Source organism: Eubalaena glacialis, chromosome 19 (genome assembly GCF_028564815.1).
Source record: "Eubalaena glacialis isolate mEubGla1 chromosome 19, mEubGla1.1.hap2.+ XY, whole genome shotgun sequence".
Classification (NCBI taxonomy): domain Eukaryota; kingdom Metazoa; phylum Chordata; class Mammalia; order Artiodactyla; family Balaenidae; genus Eubalaena; species Eubalaena glacialis.
The window spans coordinates 50,869,795-50,896,434 of NC_083734.1; the positions used below are offsets into that span (position 1 = coordinate 50,869,795).

The 26,640-nt window shown below is 49.6% G+C and overlaps 1 protein-coding gene across 1 annotated transcript; it reads left to right on the forward strand.

The window, feature by feature from the left end:
* On the forward strand, positions 1–26,412 carry RAB40B (RAB40B, member RAS oncogene family). Its single transcript, XM_061175452.1, has 6 exons — positions 1–272; positions 21,689–21,749; positions 23,251–23,311; positions 24,161–24,238; positions 24,937–25,159; positions 26,046–26,412. Exons 1-6 carry the CDS (start codon positions 131–133, stop codon positions 26,315–26,317), a joined length of 837 nt encoding a protein of 278 aa, XP_061031435.1. The 5' UTR covers positions 1–130; the 3' UTR covers positions 26,318–26,412.
* The last annotated feature ends 228 nt before the right edge of the window (positions 26,413–26,640 follow it).

Here is a 26,640-nt window from a genome sequence, read left to right on the forward strand (position 1 = left end):
TCAGGCATCAGGGGCCGCGGGGCCAGCAGCCCTCCAAGGACTGTGGGGCCAGCGGGGCGCTGGGTTTCTCTGCCGCCGCATCTGAGCTGTCCCGCGGGCCGGGCATGGGCGCGGGCGCCGGTGCGGCACGATGAGCACTGGGGGCAGCCCGGTCCGCGCCTATGATTTCCTGCTCAAGTTCCTGCTGGTGGGCGACAGCGACGTGGGCAAGGGCGAGATCCTGGCGAGCCTGCAGGACGGTGCGGCCGAGTCCCCGTACGGCCACCCCGCGGGTAGGCACCGGGCCGGGAAGGAGTGGGGGTGGAGCGCTCGGGGACCTGGCAGGAGAGGGGCGCAGGTCCGCGAGCGAGGCCGGGGAGGACAGTGGAGGGGGGGGGGAGCGCGCGGGGGCTGAGGAGGAGAGGGGACGCGGGCCCGGGGAGCGGAGCCGAAGAGGGGAGCAAGAGAGGCCAGGGAGGCCGGGGAGGCGCGGGGTCCAGGAGGGGAGCGCTCGGCGGGCCAGGGGAGCGCTCGGCTGGCCAGGGGAGCGGGGGGCGCGGGACCTGGGAGGGAAAACGAGGTCGCGGAGGCGCGGGGAGGAGAGGCGGTGGAGCGCGCGGGGACCGGGGAAGAGAGGGGACGCGGACCCGGGGAAAGGAGCGCTGGGCTCAGGGACGTCCAGGCGCTGCCTGGATCCCGCCCGCACTACGCGGGCAGCCCCGGCTGCACCCCCTCCCCAACCCCGGACGTGGGGGACCCAGGCAGCTCATGGGGGTGGGGCTGGGACAGGCGCACGCAGAGCGTGCGGCGGGAGCGAGCGGCTGGATAGGGCGCTGGGGTCCTCCAGATCTGGGGGTGACGGCTAGGCGGAGGAGAGCGTGCCGCCATGCAGCCCGGGTTTGGGGAGAAGGGTTTGCAGGGCTGCTCCGGGGTGCCCCGCAGGGAGGCCGCACTTGTGCGCGACTAGTTTGGAAAGCACGCGTGGAGGGTGCGGCGCTGGCGCGAGGGGACAGGAGCGTGGGATCGGAGCGCAGCGGGTGCAGGCTCCCAGGTGGTGGCTCTGCTCGTGGGTCGGATGGAAGGGGAGGGAGAGAAGGCGCAGAGGACAAGTCTCGAGGCTTCTCCAGGGTGACGTGTAGAGGGGCTCCTTGCGCTGATAAACAGGCCTGGGAGGGCAGGGAACCCAAGTGACCCTAGGGAGCGTGACCTGGGGCGCAGGAAGGGAAGCACCGACAGAGAGTGCAGGAGAGTGGGTCCCAGAGTGAGGGGAGGCCAGAGCGCCCAGAGGGCAGCCGGCAGGGGGTCCCCGAAGTTTGTGGTTTGAGAGCAGCAGCCCCTGAGAGGGGGTGGACATTAGGAGGAAAAGAAGAGGGGCGGAGAGGAAAGTGCGTGGGCAGGAACTTGGGCCAGGAGGTGGGAGGACAACCAGGTGTCCTGTTGTCCCACAGGTCTTTACCCACCACAGGCTGCTTGGATGGTGCAGAATGAGTGGCTGTGGAAGGGGACCTCTGAGCTGTCATCTCAGGGGCGGGAGCCACATTTCCAACACAGACGCTGCTGCTCCTGGGCTTGCAGTCTGGTTCCTGGGGAGCCGAAAAGGGCAGCCCAGAGACTGGAGTCTTAATGTTCAAGCCAGCCTGGGGGTGCTTCCTGTCCTGGTCAGGCAGGATAGGATTGAGAAGACAGTGGGTGGCAAACTGAGTTGGGGAAGGTTTGAGATGGGGGGCATGAGCTGATGGTGAAAACCTGGATCCATCCTCACACTGCAGTGCACAGTAAGGTTCATCCCCAGCCCTATGAAAATGCAGATTCTGATTCTAGAACCATGTCATCCAAGATGATGCCATTAACCACATGTGTGGCTTTTTACATTTAAAGCACACGTAGTTACAATGAAATACAACTAAAAGTGTGCATTAGCCACATTTTAAGTGCTGGACAGCCACTTGTGAGACGGCAGAGTTCTGCTGGACAGCGCAGCACTGGGTTTCAACTGGGGGTGGGAGGTGGGGGCTGTGTCTGTTTCCTTCACCGCTGTGTCCTCTGGGCCTGGGACTCAGTGAATGGATGGGCCAGAGGTAGAGTAACAAAACATTCAGCAAATAAAGCCCTGGGTATGTTTGGGGGAACAGGCCGTGGAACGTTTTCTGTTCTGTAGTAGGTGAACAGTGCGGGGGCAAATAGGAGGAATGTGGACAAATGTTTATAAAAGGAGGTCCTTCTGGCTGGTGTGAACAGAGGCTTGGTGCTTCTGCTTCATTACTTTCATTCTATGTGCTGAACCAAGACTGCTAACAACTAGTTAGCACTTTCTTCTCAAGGTTTTTCCTTGACACAGAGGGAGGATTAAGGCTAAAAAGACACTTTCCGCAAAAGGTTTTGTTGTCAGCTTGGCTTGAGACACTGCAGAAAAGACCCGATATGATAGATGTGCCCTATGTGGGTTTTTGGTTTACGGAAAGATTCTTCTTGGATTAAGAAAAGAGATAATGAAAAATTGTAAGAAATTGGAATCATCATCATTATTCTTTTAAAGATACGTTTCACTTTGAAACAATGTGGGTGCTTCTGGCAGGAAAGGTGAGGGCATTTCAGTCTCACAACCCATCCCCCTCCACCCGCCGCCTGAGTTTTCGGCCTGTGCTGTTATGTTCACGTTGCCCAGGTTCCTAACACCCAATTCTGTATCGTAGCTACAGTGCCCACAATTGCTCAGTGTTAACTCAACATTTCAGAGAACTCTGTGCTCACCGATGGTCCTTTTATTTTGCTGTCTGTCTAATTAGCTAATTTCATTTTCAATCATTTTTCAGGAAGGGCTCGTGAGTATTACCTGAGCATTTTCATGTCTGACGGTGTCTGTCCACTGACTCTATCTTTGAACAGTATCTTGGTTGGGTGTAATATTCTTAGCTTGTGTTTTCTTTCCCTCAACCCTTTGTAAGCATTGCTCCACAACCCTCTGCCATTGGATGTGGGGAAGCCTGAAGTCAGCTGATTTTTTTTCCCGTGTAGGTGATTTGCATTTTCTTCATGAATTTCTGACGGATTCCTTCTTTTTGCTTCATTTCATGAGCTTAACCAGACCATGTCTCAGAGCTGAATGCTTCATTTTGAACTCCTGGTACACTGAGTACTCTTTCTATTTGCAGATTTCTTTTTTAATTTTAGGGAAATTTATTTTATGTCCTTAAAACATATTCTGTTCCATTTATTGGTGTTTCTATTTCAGGGACACCAGTTATATTAGTTTCCTGTGGCTGCTGGACAAATTGCCACAAACTTAATGTCTTGAAACAACACAAATTTATTCTCTTCCAGTTCTGGTGGTCGGTTGTCAACACAGTCTCATAGGCTAAAATCAAGGTCGGCAGGCCTGCATTCCTTTCTGGACATGCTAGGAATGAGTCTGTTTTCCTGCCTTTTCCAGCTTCTAGAATCCGCCTGTGTCTCTTGGCTTGTGGGTCCTCCCCCACCTTCAGAGCCAGCAGTGGGGGTGGGGGGCCTTTCTCGCATCTCATCATTCTGATGTAGACTCTCTGCCTCCTGCTCCACTTTTAAGAACCCTTGTGATCACACTGGGGCCGCTGGATGATCCAGGATAATCTCTGTAATTTAAGGTCACCTGACTAGCAAACTTTGTTTTTTTTGAATTTTTGAATTTTATTTTATTTATTTTTTTATACAGCAGGTTCTTACTACTTATCTATTTTATACATATTAGTGTATATATGTCAATCCCAATCTCCCAATTCATCCCTGACTAGCAAACTTAATTCCCCTTTGCCATGTAACCTAACATATCCACAAATTCTGGGGATTAGGACACAGATCTCTTTGGTGGGCCATTATTCTGCCTACTACACTGATTATTCTTATGTTGGGCTGTTTTTATCTGTCCTCCATTCATGTCTTCTAAGTGCCTTGTTCTTTTTGTCTTTCTCTCTGCATTTCTGTGGTACTCTCGAGGCTTTCCTATTTATTGGTAATTTTTATTTTAGCAAACTGCTTCTAGCTGTTCTAACTTATTTGTTAATTCAGTATTGATGTCCTTTTGGTGTCTAATTTTTCCTTACTTTTACAATTTTCCTTTTTTTCAATTTTTAAAGAATTCTTTAAAAATTCATTTGATTAAAAACTCTCCTTTGAACTCTTATTTTACCAACAGCATGTTTTTATTAGGTTTTTCCATTGCATGAAGTAACTGGGATGAATTTCCTTCTGCTCCTGGGGTCATATTTCCTTTTAAGTTAGGTTCTATCTCTTTTCCCTTCCTTTTTAAACTTTTTATGGAAGTATGATTTACATATAGGTAAGTGTACCTATTGTAATTGCATAGCTCAGTGAATTTTCACAAAGCTAACACGCCCATGCAACCAGCACCCAGGAAGCACAACACCAACAGGCCCCTGGGCCCCCAGCCCTCCCCCAGCCATGACACCCCGCAGCGTCACCACTGGCCTGGCTTCTGACAACATGGGCCACTTTTGTCTCATTCATTCTGTGTAGAAGTGAGAGCTGTAATGTGACTGCTTCTCTTGCTCCTGTTGTGTGAGACTCTCCTGGGTTGTGTATGGCTGTGGAAGGTTTATGATATCCCTGGTGTGAACGTACTGCGATCTGTTTATTTACCCATCATGCTGGGGTTGGCATTTCTGTGGTTTCCAGTTTCTGGCTGTTGTGATTAGTCCTGGAGTGAACATTCCCACTGTGCGTCTTTAGAGTACAAAAGATGCGTTTCTGTCAGAATAGACCTAAACCTGGGATGGCTGAGTATTATGGTATGCATATGTTTAACTTAAGAAGATACTCCAAAATTGTTTTTTTAGTTTATGCTCTCACCGCAAAGATCGGTAGTTCTGTTTGCCCACATCCACACCAACATTTGGTTCTTGCTGTTTTGCATTCTAGCCATTCTGGAAAGTATAGTGTAGTTGAATTTGCATTTTTCTGATGACTAGTGAGATTGAACACCTTTGTCCATTTTTCATTAGGTTGAATTTATCTTACTGGTCAGTAGGAGTGTTTGAAAAATGTATTCTGGCTGTGAATCCCTTGTCAGAAATATGTATTGTGAGTATCTACGCTCATCTGTGTTGGCCTTTTACCCCATTAATAGTATTTCTAAGAACAGAAGCCCTTCATTTTAACACAGTCCAAATAAATGATGGGTGTTCATGGCAGGGACTGTGGGTGTGTTGAGCAAGTCTCTGCCTGTCCCAGGGTGGGGCTGTCCCCTGAGGCTCCACCGTCTTACCTCTGACGTTGGTGGCTGCCATCCCGCTGGGATGAGGGATGGGGGGAGGGGTCAAGACACATTCTTTCCCAAGTAGATATGCAGTGGGAGACCCCCTTTCCCGGCATTGCTCTGTCACCCTTGTCGTGGCCCAGGGACCGCACAGCCGCCCACCTGCATGCTTTCTCCTTTGCAGGTGGGTCTGCCCAGTGCTTGCAGGTGGTGCTGCTGCATTTCCCTGCGTCTTGCTCACACCCAGGCAGATCCGCCTGCACGTATTCTGTGCTTTGACAGAGTCTGGTGAGGCCTGGCTTCTCCAAGCTGGACCTTCTGTTTTCCTCTCAGCCTACTCTTGGAGGGAGGGGCCCTTGGGTTCCTGATCCTGTCCTGTAACCTGAGCTCCAGGAGGAGCAGGAGGGGGAGTGTGGGCTGCGCAGACCCCTTGCCGGGTGGCCCATTGCCCAGGGAGCTGTCCTCCCCTCCCACGGGTGACGTGCACACTCCTGGTCCTGCCGGGCCCCTGCTGGCCCTGGAGCCTCACTTCTGTCCGGTGGGTTGGTGCCCAGTCCCGCCTCCTCTCCCCTCGGAAGTCCTGCTCCAGGCAGAAGTGGAAAGAAGGCGTCATGGATGGACCTAGAGTCTGTCATACAGAGTGAAGTGAGTCAGAAAGAGAAAAACAAATACCATATGCTAATGCATATATATATGGAATCTAAAAAAAAAGGTACTGGTGAACCTAGTTGCAGGGCAGGAATAAAGATGTAGACATAGAGAATGGACTTGAGGACATGGGGTGGGAGGGGGAAGCTGGGGTGAAGTGAGAGTAGCATCGACGTATATACACTACTGAATGTAAAATAGTTAGCTAGTGGGAAGCAGCAGCATAGCACAGGGAGATCAGCTCGGTACTTTACGATGTAAAAAAGAAAAAAAAAAGAAAGGAAAGAAAGAAGGCCTCAGCAGCTGGGCTCTGCCTTCTGTTAATCCTGGGTCTCCCCTGGGCTCCAGCTGGGGTGTTCCCGGCACCAGGTCCATACCCTTTCCTTCCCTGATTGCCGAGTTTCTACATTTTGCTCATTTCATTAGTGATGGGAGAGGGAAGTGGATCAAACTGACACCAAAGGCTGCAATCTCTCACCTCCTAGTTTTTTTCCCAGCGGGAGACTCACTGTTTCTCCGACTACTCTCTTTTGGCTATTTCTCCAGCTTCCTTTTCCCAGCAGGAAGATCCCATCTTTCTTTCTCAGTTTCATTTTTGCCAAGAGATAAAAATAATAACTCCCACTTATTGAGAGTATAGAAGAATCATCTCGTGAGATAGGTTATTTGTCCTTTCTCTTTGCCTTTGACAGTCTTTCCACCAGGAGATTCACGCACTCTTCCGCTGCCTTCTAGATGCTGCAGGCAGCTTAAAGCTACTCTGCCAGTTTCCCTGGGCAACCACGTTAAGATTCAAAACACGATTTATAAAGTCATCACTTTCAAGTTTGAACTGAGAGTCGAGTCGTGTTTTATCCTACTTCTTCCTGGTGTAACTCCTTCACCTCCCTCAGTACCACTTGTGAGCACTCAATAAATTTAATGCGTTGGGTTTTTTAAATTATGTCATAAATACTTCCATGTATTTGAAAATGATAAAATTGCATTTATATCAGATTTTCTCTTTAAAAGCCCTTGAATCAGCCCTACTTCCCCTGTGTCCTGTGGGGTCTCCTTTCTGCGGTGGTGACAGCCCCTTTAGTCTCACCTCTAACCCCTGCAGCCCCCAGCCCAAGGCGAACCTGATTTCAGGTGACAGGCAGGGAGGGACTCAGAACCGGCCAGCCCAGGTTTCTCCCAGACAGAGACTCAGCTGCTGGGGCCAGAGGCCCACCCACCACCCCTTGTGTCCTCTGTCACTGGCACAGGACGCCTGAGTGGCTGCAGGGTGAGCACAGCCGGGCAGGCACAGCCTCGAGGTCCTGCCTGGGTCCTGCCAGCTGCACCTGCTCACTTCTTGCTGTGAGCCGGTTGTGTGGGGTGAAGAGAAGCTGCAAGGCATGGGGAAGTGGCTGGTGTGTCACCAAGCATTTGCAGGCTGTGGGTTCACTTCACATTAAGAGATTGTTCTGAACCTTTGTTTCAAACTTTCCAGGCTTCTTTAGCTTAATTGGCTACAAAGAGTGAATTGTGTATAAGCAAAAGCAGAAGAGCTGCAGCACCCGAGGGGTTTGGACCTAAAAATATCCATTATGTAGATTTTGTCAGATCCACAAACAAGACAATTTAAAGGGGTCCTGATGTAAGATAATAACTTCAGTGACATCTTTAGGGTTTACCTTCTTCAGAAGTGGGCTTGCCTCCTTGGAGGCCTCAACCAAATTCCCCACTTGACCTGGGTTGCCTTCCCCCTCCTTCTCTCCAGGAGCAAGATTGCCTGTCCACCCACCCGTTTTCAGGGGCTCCAGGGGCTCCTGAAGCTGGTCTGACTGCACCACTCTGGCTTAAGATGGCTCCAGCATTTCATCAGTCTGCTAATACGAACAACTTGTCTTTTTAGGTGGTCTTATTTTTGTCACAGCATGCTTTGCCTTTTGGGGACTTTATAATGGTAATCAATTACATTTCTGAGAATTTGGCCCCGTGGTTTGTATTTTCTTAAGTGGTTTTGGCATTCCAGGTCTTAACCTCTTTTTAACATGTTGCAAAGTCTAGAATCTGGTACCCAGGCCCCTGTCACCTTCAGGCTGCTGTGGGGACTTCTGACTTGAGTGCGACAGACCTGGGATTTTGGTTAATGGGGCCTTACAGCGTGACTTGTTTTCTAAGACTTGGCGGGTAGAGAGAGAGATCGGCATGCTTCTAGAATCAACAGATGGAAAACATCAGGGCCCCCAGTCTTTGAAGGTACCTGTCCTGGCATCTGTGCTGTGCCCGGCAGCCGATCACAGCAGTTCCGGCCCCGGGACTCTGTGCCTGGCTTCTTAATCTTTCTCTGGATGCCGGCCTTTCCCACCCAAAACCACCTGCTGCTGGCCATCTCTTGGGAGATTGTGCCATAGCTGTGCCAAATAGCTTGTGCCAAAGCTGTTGGTGGAGAACCACACAGGCCATTTAACTGATCCTGGGGTTTCCTCAGCCAAAGTGACACTCAGGCTGTTTTTCTGTTTATATGAGTTGTGTATTCCAACCTCTTGAAGCTAATAATTAATGGATTACCCGCCCCTAAATGTGACTCAGCTGAGCTTACTCATGAATTTGAATCTTATGGTGACTCGTGACAGGACTGGCATTTTGTTTGATTAAAAGTAAAAGCAAAAAAAGTTTACAGAGGTAGAATCGTAACTACACATATTAAACTCTAGTTGACCCTGATATGTAAGGTTAAAAGTTATTATCTTAACAGGAAAAATAAATTGATAAGTGTGAAGAATATTAAATTCTCTCTCAGGTGGAGAAACTCCATCTGGAAGTAAAATCTAGAAGGTAGACCACTGCTGAGTGGCCATGGGCTTAAATAGTGTCCTGTTGGCCTGGTGCCTGAGAGGCAAAAGCCCATGTTGTCAGACCTGCGGGGGCCCTGAGCTTCTGTCTGGAGCACAGGGCGGTGGGAGAGGGCAGTCGGGGGAGGAGGTATGTTGCTGTTGATGGTGCATCATTTCCTAGGGCTGCTCTCACAACTATCACAAACTGGGGCGGCAGTGGGGGATGGCCTAAAACAACAGAAGTGCACACTCTCCCCATCCTGGAGGTCAGAGGTCCGAAATCAAGGTGTCAGCAGGGCTGCACTCCCCCCGCCCCCGCCAAGACTCCCAGGGAAGATCTGTCTTTGAGCCTTCCAGCTCAGGTGTTGCTGGCACCCTTGCTGTCCCTTGGCTTGTGGCAGTATCACTTCAATCTCTGCTTCTCCCTGTTTGCCTCCAAATCCTTATCAAGACGGTCCTGGATGGGGGGCCACCCTCATTCAGTGTGACCTCAGCTTGATGACATCTGCAAAGACTCTATTTCCAAAAAAGTTTCCATTCATAGGTTCCAGGTGGACATGGATTTCGGGGGACACTATTCAACCCAGTACCGGTAGTGACACTCCCAAGATGGACAGTTTCCTTCTCCTGAGGAAGAGCTGGGACCCAGGCCCCAGTGGGAGCCCCTCTTCTCACAGCCTCAGGCCTGGAACCCCTCGCCCCTGTCGGCTCCTCGCCCCATTGGCTGGGCCCTGGGGCAGGAATGGCACCCCTGCCTTGCAGACCACCCATCTGTCCTCGGCTCTGTGGTCTGCCCTTGAGAAGTTGGTGGAGTGGCTCCCACAGTGTGTGGGCTGGCTTCTGCACTCGGCACAAGCCTCTAAGATCCCTCTGTGTTGTGCACAATTTCACCTTTTCTTCCTGCTGAGCGCGTGGACAGACCACAGCGGGCTGTCCAACCACCCCTGGAGGGATGTCTGGGTGCTTCCCAGTCTTCGGCAATCTGTGAGTAAAGCTGATATAAACAGTTGCATACGCGTTTTGTGTGAACTTGGTAAATATCTAGGAGTGGAATTGCTGGGTCATATGACGTGTATGTTTAACTTTATTAGAAGCTGCCAAACTGGGGACTTTCCTGGTGGTCCAGTGGGTAAGACTCTGTGTTCTCGGTGCAGGGGGCCCGGGTTCGATACCTGGTCGAGGAAGTAAATCCCGCATGCATGCTGCAACTAAAGAAGTCCGCATCCCACAACTAAAGATCCTGCATGCCGCAGCTAAGAGCCGTCGCAGCCTAAATAAATAAATAATAAATAAATAAATATTTAAAAAAAGAAAAAAGAAGCTGCCAAACTGTTTCCAAATTGACCCGACCATTTTTCATTCCCACCAGCAGCCTATGAGGGGTACAGTTGTTCTGTGTCCTCACCAGCACTTGGTATTGTCAGTATTTTTTTATTTTGTTTTTCTCAATATTAGCCATTTTAATAGGTGTGCAGTGATCTCTCATTGTAATTTTAATTTGCATTTCCTAACAACTAACGAGGTTGAACATCTTTTCCTGTGCTCATTTGCCATCTTCGTGGTATTCTCTTTGGTGAGTGTCTTTCAACTCTTTTGCCCATTAAAATTTTTTTAAGTTGTTTGTTTTCTTATTATCTAGTCTTGAGGATGTTTAAATATATTCTAGATCCAAGTCCTTTATTAGAAATGTGTTTTGCAAATATTTTCTCCCAGTCCATGGGTTTCTTTCCATTAAGTATCTTTCAAAGAGCAGATGTTTTTAATTTTGAAGAAGTCCAATTTATCAATTTATTCTTTTATAGACCATGTTTTTGGTGTTGTATGTAAGAAATCATTGCCAAACTCTTTGCCTAAGGTTACAAAGATTTTCTTTTGTTTTCTTATAGAAGTTTTAGTTTTACATTTATGACTGTGACCCATTTTGAGTTAATTTCTTTTTTTATTATTTATTTATTTAGGCTGCTCTGGGTCTTAGTTGTGGCTTGTGGGATCTTTGCTGCGGCATGTGGGCTCTTAATTGCAGCATGCGAACTATTAGTTGTGGCATGCATGTGGGATCTAGTTCCCCAACCAGGGATCGAACCTGGGTCCCCTGCATTGGGAGCACAGAGTTTTACCCACTGGACCACCAGGGAAGTCCCTGAGTTAATTTCTTATATAGCATGAGGTATGGACTGAGGTTCACTACTTTTGCGTAGGGATGCCCAGCTGTTACAGCACCATTTGTTAAAACTGGGTGCTTTCTCTTTTGCACTGATTTGTACCTTTGTCAAAAATCACTTGGCCAGGGACTTCCCTGGTGGTCCAGTGGTAAAGAATCTGCCTTCCAATGCAGGGGACGCAGGTTCGATCCCTGGTCAGGGAACTAGGATCCCACATGCCACGGGGCAACTAGGCCCACACACCACAGCTACTGAGCTCGCGCGCCTCAACTAGAGAGGCCGTGTGCCACAAACTGCAGAGCCCACGCTCTCTGGAACCCGCGCCACAACTACACAGCCCACCTGCCCTGGAACCTGTGCGCCACAACTAGAGAAGAGAAAAACCACACGCCACAACTAGGGAGAAGCCCTCGTGCTGCAACAAAGAGCCCACATGCCACAACTAAAGATCCTGCATACCGCAACGAAGACCCCATGTGCCGCAACTAAGACCCGACACAGCCAAAAATAAATAAGTAAATAAGTAAATAATAAATCTTTAAAAAAACAACAACAACAAAAAAAATCAATTGGCCATATTTGTGTGGTTTTATTTCTCATCTCAGTTCTGTTCCATTTTTCTGTTGTGTATTTTTATGCCAGTATCACACTGTCTTGACTACTTTAAATATATAGTAAGTCTTGAAATTGGGTAGTGTGAGTCCTCCAACTTTGTTCCTTTTGTTCAAAATTGTTTTTTTTTTAAATCTATTTTATTTATTTATTTATTTTTGGCTGCGTTGGGTCTTCGTTGCTGTGCACGGGCTTTCTCTAGTTGCGGTGAGCAGGGGCTACTCTTCGTCATGGTGCATGGGCTTCTCATTGCGGTGGCTTCTCTTGTTGGGGAGCATGGGCTCTAGGCACGTGGGCTTCAGTAGTTGTGGCTCGCGGGCTTAGTTGCTCCGCGGCATATGGGATCTGCCAGGACCAGGGCTCGAACCCGTGTCTCCTGCACTGGCAGGCGGATTCTTAACCACTGCGTCACCAGGGAAGCCCTCAAAATTGTTTTGACTATTCTAATTCCTTTAACTTTCCATGCAAAATTTAGCTTTGGGAATTCCCTGGCATTCCAGTAGTTAGGAATCTGTGCTTTCACTGCAGAGGGTGCGGGTTCAATCCCTGGTTGAGCAACTAAGATCCCGCAAGCTGCAAGGTGGGCCAAAAATTTTTTTTAATAAATAAATAATAAAATTTAGCTTTGTCAATTTCTAGCCCCCCCCCGCCCCGAAAAATCCTGCTAGGGTCTTTGAGACTGAATCTGTGGATCCATTTGGGGAGAACTGCCATCTTCACTATACTGGGTCTATCAATCCATGAACACAGTATTTCTCTCCACTTATTTAGATCTTCTTTGATTTATTTTACTAGTGGTTTATAGCTTTTAGCATACAGATCTTGCATAGGTGTCTGTCTAGCCTCTCACCCTCTCTGACATTTAGTGTCCTGAGACCACAGTCACTGAAGATAAAATGAGGTCCCTGCATCTTTCGGGCTAATAGAGAAGGTGGCATGGGCTCTCCAAGCTCAGGGCAGCTCATCCGAAACTGGCCTCCAGAGCATGGACAGGTGGCCTGGTTTGCCGTCCAGCTTTGGGACAGTTGCTCGGCTGGTCGTGATCACAACCAGTGACGAGAGCCTCCGTGTGTGGTTCCAGTGAGGTCCTTTCCTTCCCCTGACACACAGCAGGTGGTCTCGGCCTCTGCTGCTCCTAAGGGATGATAGTAGGAGATTGAATCTGAAGACACGTGGCACCTCCGTGGTTGGATGTATTCGCACAGGGGTGCTACTGAAAATAAAGCTCCGCTTCCCTGACACAGCTCACCCGGGGGCTGACCACCCAAGTGAGCAGAGCTGCCCGGACTGGAGGTGGTAGATGGCAGAGCCTGCAGGGCCCCCACCGTGGGACAGGCAGGAAAAAGGGGTGGTGATATCAGAAAACTGCACTTTAAAATCAAAGATGCACCCCCACTTTTTTTTTTAATTTGGTTGGGCTGGGTCTTAGTTGTGGCTTTTGTGCTCCTTAGTTGCGGCTCGCCAGCTCCTTTGTTGTGGCATGCGAACTCTTAGTTGCAGCATGTGGGATCTACTTCCCTGACCAGGGATTGAACCTGGGTCCCCTGCATTGGGAGCACAGAGTCTTAACCACTGTGCCACCAGGGAAGTCCCGCCGCCATTTTTTTTTTTCATGGAGGATGGCAATGCTTTCCCTGGCAGTGTCACCCAGACTGTTGGGCTGTCCAAAGTAGGGCGGGGGGAGGCCCCTCCTGGCCTGACCGCTGAACCCTATTGCTGGCCTTGATCTCGGGTGACCTCAGCCTGCAGCGGCTTGAAGCAGGATTTCGGTTCCCGGCCAGAGACTGAGGTCTGGCAGTGGCAGTGACAGCACTGAATCCTAGCCACCAGACCACCAGGGACCAATGGACAGTGACAAGGCCCTGACCCGTCGCTGTGTAGAAATGAGTTTCCACATAGAGACATAGAGACGGAAAGTAGTGAGGCAAGTAAAGTGTTTATTAGGAGGAAAAATAGTACGGTACATGTGGATAGACACACAGGCGGGCTCAGAGAGAGAGCTGTGGTAGTTTGAATCACTTTTATGGGGCATTTCTTCCAGGTTTCCTTTGGCAATCATCTTGCTTTGCCTGGTTCTGCATCTATATTTTGTTTATCTCAGGGTCCTCGCGTGTGTGCGTGCGCATCTCTTAGCCAAGATGGATTCTAGCAAAGAGGCCTATGGGTAGTTGACATCACTTACTATGGGGTGGCGCCCCCTCCCTTTTTGACCTCCAAGGAGCCTTTCTGTGCATGTGTAGTCTGGGAGGTCTCCTTGACTTCAAGAATGAGGACTATGTGGTCTTTTATCTCTTATCTGGGCAGGGCCCAGCCTCCTCCATCATCCTGCTTTTATGGAGTTTCTGTCCACAGGGGAGAAACTGTTCAGCCTGGGGCCCATCTATCTCCTGCCTCAGCCTGAGTCCAGGTTCGGGGTGACCTCGAGACCTGGCAGGGGCAGCCCTGCAATTTGAAGTGACTGGGACCCTCTGAGGTGTCGGGGCTCTGGAAAGAGGGGGCTATCATCTGGCCACACCTGAGCGATGGTTAGGGAAGGCTCTGGGTTACTCCCCAGTTTCACTCATGGGGGATGATGTGCCGGGTCCCGCCGGTATCTGGTTGGTGGGGCTTGTCCTTGCTGTGGGATTTCACAGGGTACCTGGACGCAGCAGCTCAGCACAGACACAGGCCATTAGGGAACAAGGCAGGCGTGACAGTGGTCCTGTCCCTGCCAGGGAGGGTGTGGGAGGATTTAGCCCCCAGAGTGGCGAGTGAGGGGCTCAGGCAGCTAAGAGCTGGGAGCTGTGTGGATGAGCTGGGGCAGCCAGGCCACGAGGAGACTGGAAGCACCTGGGTCACACCGCTTTGCTATTTCACAGAGAAAAACCAGGAAGGAGAAACATGCAGGGAACATACTTTCCTTTTCAAAAAGGAGGTGGGGTAGATTCTGAAGAGGAGGGGGACTGGTGCTGATTTCAGTAACTGCTCTCTGTGTGGGATTCTCATATGATGAACACACTTCAAATGCCATTTAAAACGTGACTTGCAGGACTTCCCTGGGGGTCCAGTCGTTAAGACTCTGCGCTTCGCACCGCTTCCATCCCTGGTCAGGGGACTAAGATTCCACATGCCACGCAGCCAAAAAAAAAATGCATGACTCACTTTTAGAACCATTTAGAAACAGGAGGCAGCCCCGCAGGGGCAGGCTCTGGGCCTTGGCCATGGGTGAAGCTTGGGCCTGTACCTCAGCCCTGGGGTCTCCCTGCTTCTCCCATCCTGAGCCCCATTATGCAGCCCTCCTACCCCCTCGGTCCTGCGAGGCACCCCAACATCTCCCAGCAAAGTGCCCTTCTGATTGGGGAAGCCAGGCCAGAGTTGGTCTCTGGATAGGACATATGTATATACATTCTTTTGAGGTGAAATTCACATAGTATAAAATTAACCATGTTAAAGTGAACAATTCAGTGGTATTTGGTACATTCACGACCCTGTAACTTTCTCATTTCAGAACATTTTTCTCACCCGCCAAATGGAAACCGGGACCCTCCCCAGCCCCTGGCAGCCAGCACCCTGCTTTCTGATACTTTAATTCAACATAAGACACATTCTCGAAAGCACGTCCTCATGATGAATATGTTTGTCAATGATACTTAACCAGTATTTACATGTTTGCGTCCTCTTGCTCGAGGAGATAGAATTCGGCAGGTGCTGGATGAGCTGAAATAGATTATTTACACATCACATGGCCTCAAAGTGTAGGGAGTGTCTTGGCATTTGACATTTGCTGTTTTTCAGGCTAAAATTATCTCTCTTCTTGTCTCTGTTGTCCTGACTCACTCAGTGAACATTCCGACAGGCTTTGTTCTAGGAGCTTTTGTGTATTTTTATTTTATTTTGATGGACAGACTTCTTGGTGAATTAGCTCAGTGCAGCGAATGTGCGTTACACCTTTTGACCCTAACACTGACACTACTACTGTCAAAAACATGAAGTAACAGAGAAGAGGAAATACAATAAATAGGAACAGAGCAAACACATAACAGGAGGAACATAAAAGAAAACGGTTCAATAAATAAGTGTATGAGAAAAGAGACTCTTCTCCCAATGGGACTTCGAACCTGGCGTGAATGGGTGGAATTTGGGGGCTTCTCTGTGGCAGGTACAGCTGAGACAGAGGGTTTATCTCCTGGGACCCAAAGGCCTGGGGAAGAATGGAGCTTGTGCTGAGCTGAGGCCACTGCTGGCGGCAGGTACCAGACGTGAGCTGTCAGGGAAACTGAGGCACGGGGAGAGGGAGGAAGCCGCTGGTCGTCAGGACTGGGATTTGATCCCACGCACCACAGAGCTTCTCGCTGCAGGGTCTTCACAGTGCTACGTGGGGGACCTGAGGGGTCCCCAGGGGGCTAGCCCATCTCCATTCCCATTTTCCACCCTACAGATCAAATGGGGGGTGGGGGTGGGCAGTGTTTTTTCAAGATTTATCTCCCCTGCTCTGCCCTGTCCCCAATTCAAAGGAGGTGCTTTCCATGGGAGTGCACAGCTGAACAGATGGAGGGAAGTAGGCCGGGTTGCAGCTCTAAAGGACACTAACACTGGTGGAGACCGAGTGGGCCTGGGTCTCCAAAGCACACGCGGCTCTGGGAGGGTGCCTCAGGGTCCTGGGCGTCAGGGTCAGTGTGCCAAGGGCAGGTGACCTGGCAGGGCTGTCCTGGTGGGAACAACCACTGGAGTCAGAGTTCAGTTTGGGTCCTGAATGTTAATAGTTAGATCATTATCATTGAGTTAGATTTTCTTTTATTTTTATTTTTTGGCTGTACTACGCGGCTTGCACAATCTTAGTTCCCTGACCAGGGATTGAACCCACGCCCTCGGCAGTGAAAGGGCGGAGCCCTAACCACTGGACCACCAGGGAATTCCTGTAGATTTTCTTTTAAATACATGTTCACTGTTAGTGAAATTCTGGGGTGTGGGAGGCATTGTGCTCTGCTTTGGGAAGATGTTAAAATATATCTTCCGCAGCTTTTCCAGGATTTGTGTGTCAGGTTTCCTCTGTCCCTCTCTCCAGTCACTGTGCTACATGGGTTTTCTGTCAGGGCATTTTTTGGTGCAAACAAAAAAGTCAACTCAAAGAAGCTTAAGCAAAAAGGAGTTTGTGGCCTTATGTAACCGACAGGTTGAGGGGTGGGCCTGGTTTCAGGCTAGATCCTGAGGCTGAGCCATTCTGGACTCTCTCCACTGTTCCTTCTCCCCAGAGCTGCTCCCCACATACGCCCCATCCCTGATTCTTCTGTGTGAAGGTTAATTTCCACCTGGGGAGGAAGCATGTGCATCGTGGATGTTCATTAATTTATGGAGAACTGTAGATGTGATCAATAGTTTCAATTTGTTTAGATATCATTGTCTTAGTAGGAGTAGGTGATACACAGCGTGAAAGGCAAGAAACTATCACTTTATAAGTTACATAAAGTGTAATCAAAACTGCCAAAAATATGGAGAAACTATTTTTAAGTAGACAGTCCTAAAACATAATCATTCCTAAAGAGTTCACCTAAAAGCTCTTATCTCGTTTACATTTAATTTGCTTGAAAGTTTCATCACATCAGGTTATTTTTCTTGTAGACAAATTTTGTGACAGGAATTATACGATCTTATTTGATTTCTGGTAAACCTACATACAAAGTAGTATATACTTAATGTTGATGACTTTAAAGGTATGTCTATATTGGGACTTCCCTGGTGGTCCAGTGGCTAAGATTTTGCACTTCCACTGCAGTGGGGCGAGTTCAGTCCCTTGTCAGGGACCTAAGATCCCGCATGTCGCGTGGTGTGGCCAAAAAAAAAAAAAGATATGTCTTTATAATTAAACCAATAAACTCAAACTTGTTTTCATTCATTAAAAATTAACCCTAGATCATGTGATCCTGAAGTTCATTTGGGTTCATTTCTTTTATATTTCTGAGTATTTGTATAAGTGCTTATTATCCTTTAAGCCAGTTAGATAGAGCTCTTTTACAAATTAATTTTGGCAATGCCACACGTCTACAACACACACATTTACGGATACATACAAACACACAGACACAGAGACCCCAGTTCCCATTCCAGAGTTTCAACCATGAATCAGGTACAATAATGTAAAACACGTAAGTTACAAAAGATGTTGGATTCAAATTGGGTTTCTTGCAGATGGAACAAATCAAGGTCACCTGTTTAGATGGCTAAATCCTTGTTACTAATATTTATGGAAAAGGCATTTAAGATTTGTATTGCCCTTGACAAATCAAGTTCCAAATTACCTATCCCTCTTTTGTTTTCTCCTTTGGATAAGAGTTACCTTCCTGAGGGACTTCCCTGGTGGTCCAGTGGTAAAAATTCCGCCTTCCAATGCAGGGGAAACAGGTTCAATCCCTGGTCGGGGAACTAAGATCTCACATGATGTGGGGCAACTAAGCCCACGCGCCACAGCTAGAGAGAGAAAACCCGCATGCCACAACTAGAGAGAGAGAAGCCCGCGCCACAACCAAGAGCCTGCGCACCGCAACGAGATCCCGCCTGCCCCAATGAAGATCCCGCGAGCCGCAACTAAGACCCAACGCAGCCAAAAATAAATTAAATTAATATTTTTAAAAAAACAAAATAGTTACCTTCCTGAAATTTGCATTAAAGAAGATGGCCTGGGGGCATCCCTGGTGGCGCAGTGGTTGAGAATCTGCCTGCCAATGCAGGGGACACGGGTTCGAGCCCTGGTCTGGGAAGGTCCCACATGCCGCGGAGCAACTAGACCCGTGAGCCACAACTACTGAGCCTGCGCATCTGGAGCTTGTGCTCCGCAAAAAGAGAGGCCGCGACAGTGAGAGGCCCGCGCACCGCGATGAAGAGTGGCCCCCGCTCGCTGCAACTTGAGAAAGCCCTCGCACAGAAACGAAGACCCAACACAGCCAAAAATAAATAAATAAATAGCGTTCCCTTTAAAAAAAAAAAAAAAGAAGAAGATGGCCTGGATAAGAGCTCCTGGAGAAGACTGGATAGAACATTTGTATCTCAAAGGCAGAGGAGGAAAAATGCAAGTTCTCCTAGGAGGATTTTCTTTCTTCCCTTAAAGCCAGATTTTGTTTTACTTACAGCCTCTTAAGATAAATAGGGGAGATTATGGGAGTGGTAAAAGTATTGGTGGGCCTTGGGCTGTTTCTGGAGCCACACCTTTGTTCCTGTAAACACTAGATTTCTAAAACAAGGACAGCTGTTTTTAATTCCTCAGATAATTGGGTGGCCACCTAAAGGATATCAAAGTACCAACATACTCATCCACCTATGTGAGAATGTTTTTCTTTCCTTCATTTAGCTTAGAGGAGAAGGCCAAAAAAAATTTTTTTTTTCCTATCAGGCTCTGAATATCAGCTATGGTCACAGGTTTAGACAGACCTGGGGCCTCCCATCTTGGTAATCCATTTACAAAACCTTTTGAGGATCTTCCCTGGGTTTAAGAAATTCTTTCACTATGGCCCTCAGTTCAACCTTTGACCCCAAGAGGCTCACCTATAACCTCAGGTGGTCCCATTTCTAAAGATAACCATTTAGGGACTTCCCTAGTGGCACAGTGGTTAAGAATATGCCTGCCAATGCAGGGGACATGGGTTTGAGCCCTAGTCCGGGAAGATCCCACATGCCGCGGAGCAACTAAGCTCGTGTGCCACAACTACTGAAGCCTGCATGCCTAGAGCCCGTGCTCCGCAGCAAGAGAAGCCACTGCAATGAGAAGCCCACGCACCACAACGAAGAGTAGCCCCAGCTCACCACAACTAGAGAAAGCCCGCGCCCAGCAACGAAGACCCAATGCAGCCAAAAAATACATAAATTAATAAAAATTAAAAAAAGAAAAAAAAGGAGGATGGAGTAGTAGTTATGGCAGTTTTATAGTCTTTTATTGTAGGTACCTTTTATATGATCAATCTTTCATTAGCCTTCTACAACAAATCCTTCAATGAGGCTATTTTGGAATTTTGAAGCCTTTTGGGGCTTTTGCATACCAATTAAAATAGGTACAATAGTTTAAGATGAGAGCTTTCCAATTTAGGAGTCTTTCCAATTCAAAGGATCCAAGAAGCTAGCCCTACAAATATTTAGGAGTCTTTCCAATTCAAAGGATCCAAGAATATAGCCCTACAAATAATTTCTGCTGCTAATCCAATTTTAGAAAAAAGTAAAGCTCTTATCACTCTTGTTTCCAGTAGACCCTGTGGGCAGGGGTCCAGGAGACTGACTGACATGGTAAGAAATTACCCTCTGTTGGCTTCTTCTGACTGTTCACGGAAAAATCAGTTTGGAATGCCAAAAAAGAATCCCGGCTTGGTCATTTCAGGGCGGGATTTCCTTTGATTCCCAGTTAGCTAAGCACTTGCAAGCATCAGCTCTATATAAACCCAGCTGGTATCACCATAGGTGGCTGTCCATTCAGGAGCTGTTTGACCTTTGAAGCACAATTTCCCATTATCAATTTGGTTGCCTAATTCAGAGAAAAGATATGATCTGAACAACTTTCTGAGGACAGTATGGTTGTGGGTGCTGCTTCTGAGTCAAGCTCTCCAAGGAATTACGCTAGGGTCGGTTCGGCTCTTTTACATGTCTTGGTTTCTCCCTCTGACAATCTAAAACCGCTGTGGGTGCTTGGAGCACTAGGTGATCAGCCTTTATCTCCTGCGTCCCTGGAAGAGCAGCATTTACTTAATTGTTGTAGTGGGATCTGCTGTAGTACTGCTACACATCTGGAAGATTGATCCCCAGATACTTCCACTAGGTTCTCAGTCACCTGAGGACACCTTGTGGCCGGAAGGAGCAGGTGTTCCTTGTTCTTGGGGCTGAGCAAGCTGTCTCGTTTCACTGGCAAACCATTTGCTCAGACCATATATCAACTTGGTTTTTTTTTGTTTTGTTTGTTTTTAATTTAAGCCAAATTTAACGAAACTCCAGCCACCTATTTTTCCCGGGGCCTCCTGCCTAGATCCCCCTAGGACCCTGCCAAGGAAATGCACTGGTGCCCCTTAAGACTCCAAGTCTTAAGTACAAAAAAGCTTGAATAAAATTTGTAGGATCATCACTTAAATAATGAGATCTGGATATCAGGAGAACTCACCGGAACACCTGAGGAGTTCCAAGAAGCAGGTGGGGCTCAAAGGGCTAGTACTGAGCACCAGTTTAGGGTAGACCCCAGGTATCCTCTGGTGGGCGTCTCTGATATCCTGCCGACTACGCCATGCATGTTGATGAAAAAATTAATCAATAGTTGGTCTAAGAAAGGAATGGAAAATTTTATTTGCACCAACCTGAGGATTATAACCTGGGAGACAGTCTTTCAGAAAGCTCTGAAAACTGTCAGAGGTCAAAGTACAGTTATAGACGTTTTTGAGACAAAAGGATATACATCAAATGACATATTGACAGTTTATACAATCTAGGTCTGCTCCTCCAAAGCAAAACTGGGTCATCGTGACCCCTTACAACATTAGGAAGGAAGGTTATCTCCTGAGGAGTTATCAAGTGCTGAGCAGGTCATCCTGACGGTTTACAAAATTAAGAAGGAGTGTTGTCTCCTAAGGAGGTCTGGTCAATGCAGATGCACAATACACACTAAAGGGGAGCGAGGAGGCCCGTAAGGGCAGAAAAACTTTTTATGTTTAAGTTTTTCTTGTCTTGCCATAAAACATGAATTTTATTTCATCACCCCTGTGCACATACGTACACACGTTTTGTCTTTGCATAGTTGAGATAATACTTCATACCTAATTTCATATTCCACACGTTTTTACTTTACATTCTTAGTGTGATAACTTGGGGGAAACTATCTCTGTGTTTTAGCCCTGAGTCCAGCGGAGACAAGGGTGTGTGAGTGGGCTGCCCACAGCCACTCGGCAAACCCGGGGCCAGCAGGCCATGCGTGGAGCCAGCTGCTGAACGGTTCAGGGGGCTCCTGCTTGCCCACCCTTTGGGCAGCGGCGGGGGCCTGGGCGCTGAGCTGGAGGCAGTGGTGGTGAGGGAGGAGTGGAGGGAGGTTGGAGGCCCCGCTCCACAGAGCAAGTGGGCAAGGCTGGTGGGTGAGGGGAGGGTCCAAGCAGGGCCCAGTCCAGCCGTCTCTGTGAGCCCTGGATCTGCACCGGCGGGAAGTCCTTTCTCCCCCAGCGTGAGAGAGTTTATCTGCACCTTTTACCTGAGCCTAACTGCGGAAGTGCTTTGCATTAAGCCACCCTGACCCTCTTTCACAGGCATCGACTACAAGACCACCACCATCCTGCTGGACGGCCGGCGGGTGAAGCTGCAGCTCTGGTGAGTCAGGGGTCCTGCCCGGCCCCTGAGCACAGGGCGGGTCTGTCCAGGCCCTCGGGGGCTCTGGTACCACCTGTGGGAATATCCACTGCTTCGGCCCCAGCCTGACCCAGTGCCCCCCGAGGGAGATGAGATCTGTGTGGGCCTTGGAGCCTGTCCAGAGCATGTGGACGTGCTTCTGCGTCTGCCTCTCTAGTGCCCAGAGGGGCTGTGTGTCGTGACCAAGATCAACAGGACGGAGGGTGGAGGGTGGGAGGGCAAGAGGTCAGGGTGTCGCCTAGCTCTGGACTGGGTCTCCTTCTTGGTCCCCACTCCAGGCAGCCCTGGCTCTGAGACTCTGGTCACACCCCTGCCCCTCCAGTTCCGGGGGTGGGGGACTAGGGTTTTCCTGCTGTGACTAATCCCTGAGTTGCCCCCAACCCATGTGGCTTTCCTGACCACTGTCACTAGCCCCTGCGTCATCCCCTCTCCTGGACCACCTGCATGGTCACTTGCATGGTTCCCTTCTCCCGCCTGCCCATGCCAGACCTCTCCCCAAGCCACAAGTGTCTGCAGTGGCCGGGAGCCCCTTCTCCCACCCCCATCTGCCCCTAATCAGGAGCAGTCAGCCCCCAAGTCTGGGCCAGGAAGCCTCTCTCCACGATGTCCCCTCAATGACCCTGTCCCTTCCCACTGCTGACTCTCAAGTCTCTTTTCCCTTCCTCCCTCCCGGGAGACCTCCTGAGGGCTCCCCTCTCAACCCAAACTTGTACGGGACTCAGAAAGCTGTTGTCCTCGGCGTCTAAAACGAAGCCCCCTTGCCTGATCCTGGTGGTCCATCTTAGTAAATTCCCCCACACAGGGCAGAGTCGATCCCAGAAGTGCTATTCTTCTTTATCCTAGTCAATGCACCCCCGGGTCACTTCCTTGTATTGATGAACATAGGGATGCATCCACAGGGCTGACTTCATGTGACCTTCTATTTTTATTTATTTTTTTTTTTGGCTGTGCCACATGGCTTGTGGGATTTTAGTTCCCTGACCAGGGACTGAAGCCACGCCCTTGGCAGTGAAAGCCAGGAGTCCTAACCACTGGACTGGCCAGGGGATTCCCATGATCTTTTAGAGTTAATTGGAAGTGGAGTGACCCCACCAAATCCTTTGGCCTATTTCTCTCCCAGTGTAGACTCACATTCCTTACTACACAGCTTTATCTCCAAATTAAACAACTTTTTAAAAACTTAGACTTATTGAAATGTCAGAATTATTATGTTGAAACCCATCACTATTTTCTCTAGTTGACTTTTTAAATAATTAGAAAAGAGAATGAGCCCAAAAGGACATCCCAATGTCCAGATCTCTCCAGGGATAAAGTGCCCAATGTCTTGTTGGGGGCTCGGACTTTCTGTGGGATGGCCACCAACTGACAACTGTAAAATGCATTTGCTGTGGCTCCCAAGTTCAAAAACCTTGTTGTCGGGAAGCAGTGATTTCTTCTTACAGACCTCCAACATCTTTTCCAGGGATACGTCGGGTCAGGGAAGATTTTGTACCATATTCCGCTCCTACTCTCGGGGCGCACAGGTAAGACCCCTGAACCGGGAGGTCAAACTGACTTTGTTTTTCTTTTTTTTTTTTAATTAATTTATTTGTTTTGGCTGCTCTGGCTCTTAGTTGCAGCACGCGGGCTTCTTAGATGTGGCATGCAGGCTTCTTAGTTGCAGCATGCAGGCTCTTAGTTGCGGCATGCATGTGGGATCTAGTTCCCTGACCAGGGATCGAACCCGGGGCCCTGCATTGGGAGCACGGAGTTTTACCCACTGGACCACCAGGGAAGTCCCTCAAACTGACTTTGAATAATGCCTTTTGGAATGTTCTTTAATGGATACTTGGAGGACAAGGCAATTAGCTCACATACAAGTTGATGCCAGAGTCTAAAAGTGTGCCATGGACTGTTTGGTGGCTCCCAAGCCCTCAGCATCAGGGATGTGTGTGTGCATGTGTTACATTTGTATGTACGTGTGCATGAGCGGTGTGTAGGCACGTGTATCTACACGTGTGTGTACATAAATATGCAGGCATGTGGGCTGTGTGTGTGCCGTGTTCATGTGCGTGTGTGTCTGTACGTATGTGAGAGCCCTCCGTCCAGGTGGGTGGGCTCTGCAGTACCCCCGCATTCCATGTCCCTGGACCAGCTCATGAATGTGGGGAATTGAATTCCAGTCCCCAACTCACATTCACATTTGAGGGTTTATCAATGAGCTTATGAAATATCACTGGAAGTGATCATATAACTGCTACATTTGGCAGACAAATCAAAATAATATGTTTTGTGTTAACATAAGTGAAATGGCTATTTAGCTGGTTGTGAGTGTGTGCCTGAGTGGCTTGCATGCCAGCCAGACTGTCCACAAGTGACTGTGCCTCCCCCAGGGTGTGATCCTGGTCTACGACATCGCAAACCGCTGGTCCTTTGATGGCATCGACCGGTGGATTAAGGAGATCAATGAGGTATGGCATGGCCAGGGCTCTGTCCATGTGGCCCTGTGAGGGGGGGCGGGCTGGGGTGGCCAGGGCACGAGGCTCCAGCCACAGGGAGGAGGACGCGTCACCTCCCAGCACAGGATCGGGCCCTGCATGCAGTCAGGTAGGTTGACAGGTGGTGACCAGGCTGCTGCCTGCTGGCACCCTGACCGGCCCAGCTGCCAGTGGAGACGTGGAGTGGTCAGTCCCACCCACTGTGTGAGTGTCCTGGCGCGGCCGTAACAACTCACCACAAACCGTGTGGCTGAAAACAACAGAAACGTATTCTCTCGGTTTTGGAGGTCAGAGTCCAAAAGCGAGGTGTCGGCAGGACCGCGATCCCTCCAGACACTCGAGAGGAGGATCCTTCCTGCCTCCTTCTTCTGGTGTTGCCGACAGTCCCTGGTCCTTGGCCTGTGGACGTGTCACTCTGTCTCTGCTCTACCATCACGTGGCCTCCTCCCTGTGTGTCCTATGTCCTCTCCGCTTCTTATAAGGACACAGTGACTGGATTTAGGGTCCACCCCAAGATCTCATCTTAATTAATTACATCTGCATAGACCCTATTTCCAAAAAAGGACACATTCTGAGGTTCTGGGTGGACACCACTCACCCTGGGACACCCATGGTACCAACAACAAAGCCTGCACAGGACCCACTTTCCTTGCCCTTCTGTCACCCTTTAGCACGCCCCAGGGGTCCCTAAAATCCTGGTGGGGAACCGCCTGCACCTGGCCTTCAAGCGGCAGGTCCCCACGGAACAGGCCCAGGCCTATGCGGAGCGCCTGGGTGTGACATTCTTCGAGGTCAGCCCGCTGTGCAATTTCAACATCACTGAGTCCTTTATGGAGCTGGCCAGGATCGTGCTGCTGCGGCATGGGATGGACCGGCTCTGGAGGCCAAGCAAGGGTAGGTGTCCGTGCAGCCCCGCCAGCGCTCAGCCTCCCAGGACCCATTCCCCGGGCCACTCTCTGCATTCTCCTAAATCAGGGCTTCTGCCCCTCGGCACTAGTGCCATTTTGGATGGAGTGTCCTCTGGTGGGGGCATCGTGTGTGCTGTGGGTGAGCTGCATCCCTGGTCTCCCTGCCTCCATTTGTGAAAACCACAAATGTCTCCAGACTTTGCCAAATGTCCTGGGGAGTCAAAATCGCCCCCAGTTGAGAAGCACTGTTATGAACGTTATTTGTTAGGACCTTGATTCCAAAAGGAGCCAAAGCCCTGGGTCGTGTTTCTTCTGTCTGATCCTCCAGAGGTTGAAGGGTGTCCCGACTGCATCAGGGGTGAGATGCCATTCCTCCTCCCAGCAGGCCCCTGGGAGCCCCTCTCTATCTGAGCAGGGACCCTGACTCACAGAACGAACGATGTAGGTGAAACATAAATGGCAGCATTTGCTTTTCTGGTGTATTCTCCAGTATGTCTTTATAAAGCTGATAACACACGTTTTTGGTGTCAGCTACTCAGTTGGGGAAGCACGTCTCCTGAAGCCCTTGGTCTCCGACCCCAAAAGTTGGTCACGTTAGTCCTGAGGAGACCTCATTGGCCATCGCTGGACAGACAGTCCACTCACCTCTCAGACCTAGAGGGAGAGATGGTGGGGGTCTCAAGTTTGGGGACAAACTGGATTTAAGGTGATGAAAGCAGGACCATCCATCTCCAATCACTGCACGTGGGCACAGGGTGGGACATCTTGCCCCAGAGTCCCAGAGAGGAGGGCAGACAGGTGTGTGGCTGCCCCTGCGTTGGCCCCGTGCCCAGGACAACACAAGTGAAATAGGTTTTCTTTTCTTTCCCAAGTGCTGAGCTTGCAGGACCTGTGCTGCCGGGCAGTGGTGTCCTGCACGCCCGTGCACCTGGTGGACAGGCTGCCGCTGCCCACGGCCCTCAGGAGCCACCTCAAGTCCTTCTCGATGGCCAGCGGCCTGAATGCCAGGGTGATGCACGGCCGCCCCTGTTCCCTCGCCACCAGCTCTGGCCACAAGAGGACCAGCCTCCGAAAAGCGAAGGCCGCCCACCTTCCCCAGAGTCCCCCCAGACACTGCACCAGAAACAGCTGCAAAGTCTCCTGAGGAGGGCGCGAGGCAGAGGAGTGGCACGGGTGGGAGGCAGGAGGCCGCTCTGGATGCAGACACCCGCCAATGTCACGGTGACCACGCGGCCCTGAGCAATGAAACTGCGGCCGGTACCCCGCTTACCTGACATGTCTGCGTGGACAGGCGTGGGGCTCTTGTTTCAGACGTGTGTTTATAAAGGGACGACCTTCTCTCGGTAACATGGAATTTTGAGTGCTACTTAGATCATGATTGCAGTGCAATTTTTTTCTTAAAATAACTGCTTTTTATAAGAATGGTGACATGCGTGTGATGAGTATAAATTCTAGAGAATGAAAAGC

Excerpts from the sequence above, each read along its gene's own strand:
- RAB40B (XM_061175452.1), top strand. The coding sequence starts at position 131 with ATGAGCACTGGGGGCAGCCCGGTCCGCGCCTATGATTTCCTGCTCAAG. Across the intron at positions 23,312-24,160 it reads CCTACTCTCGGGGCGCACAG|GGTGTGATCCTGGTCTACGA; the intron begins GTAAGACCCCTG and ends TGCCTCCCCCAG. Across the intron at positions 24,239-24,936 it reads GGATTAAGGAGATCAATGAG|CACGCCCCAGGGGTCCCTAA; the intron begins GTATGGCATGGC and ends GTCACCCTTTAG.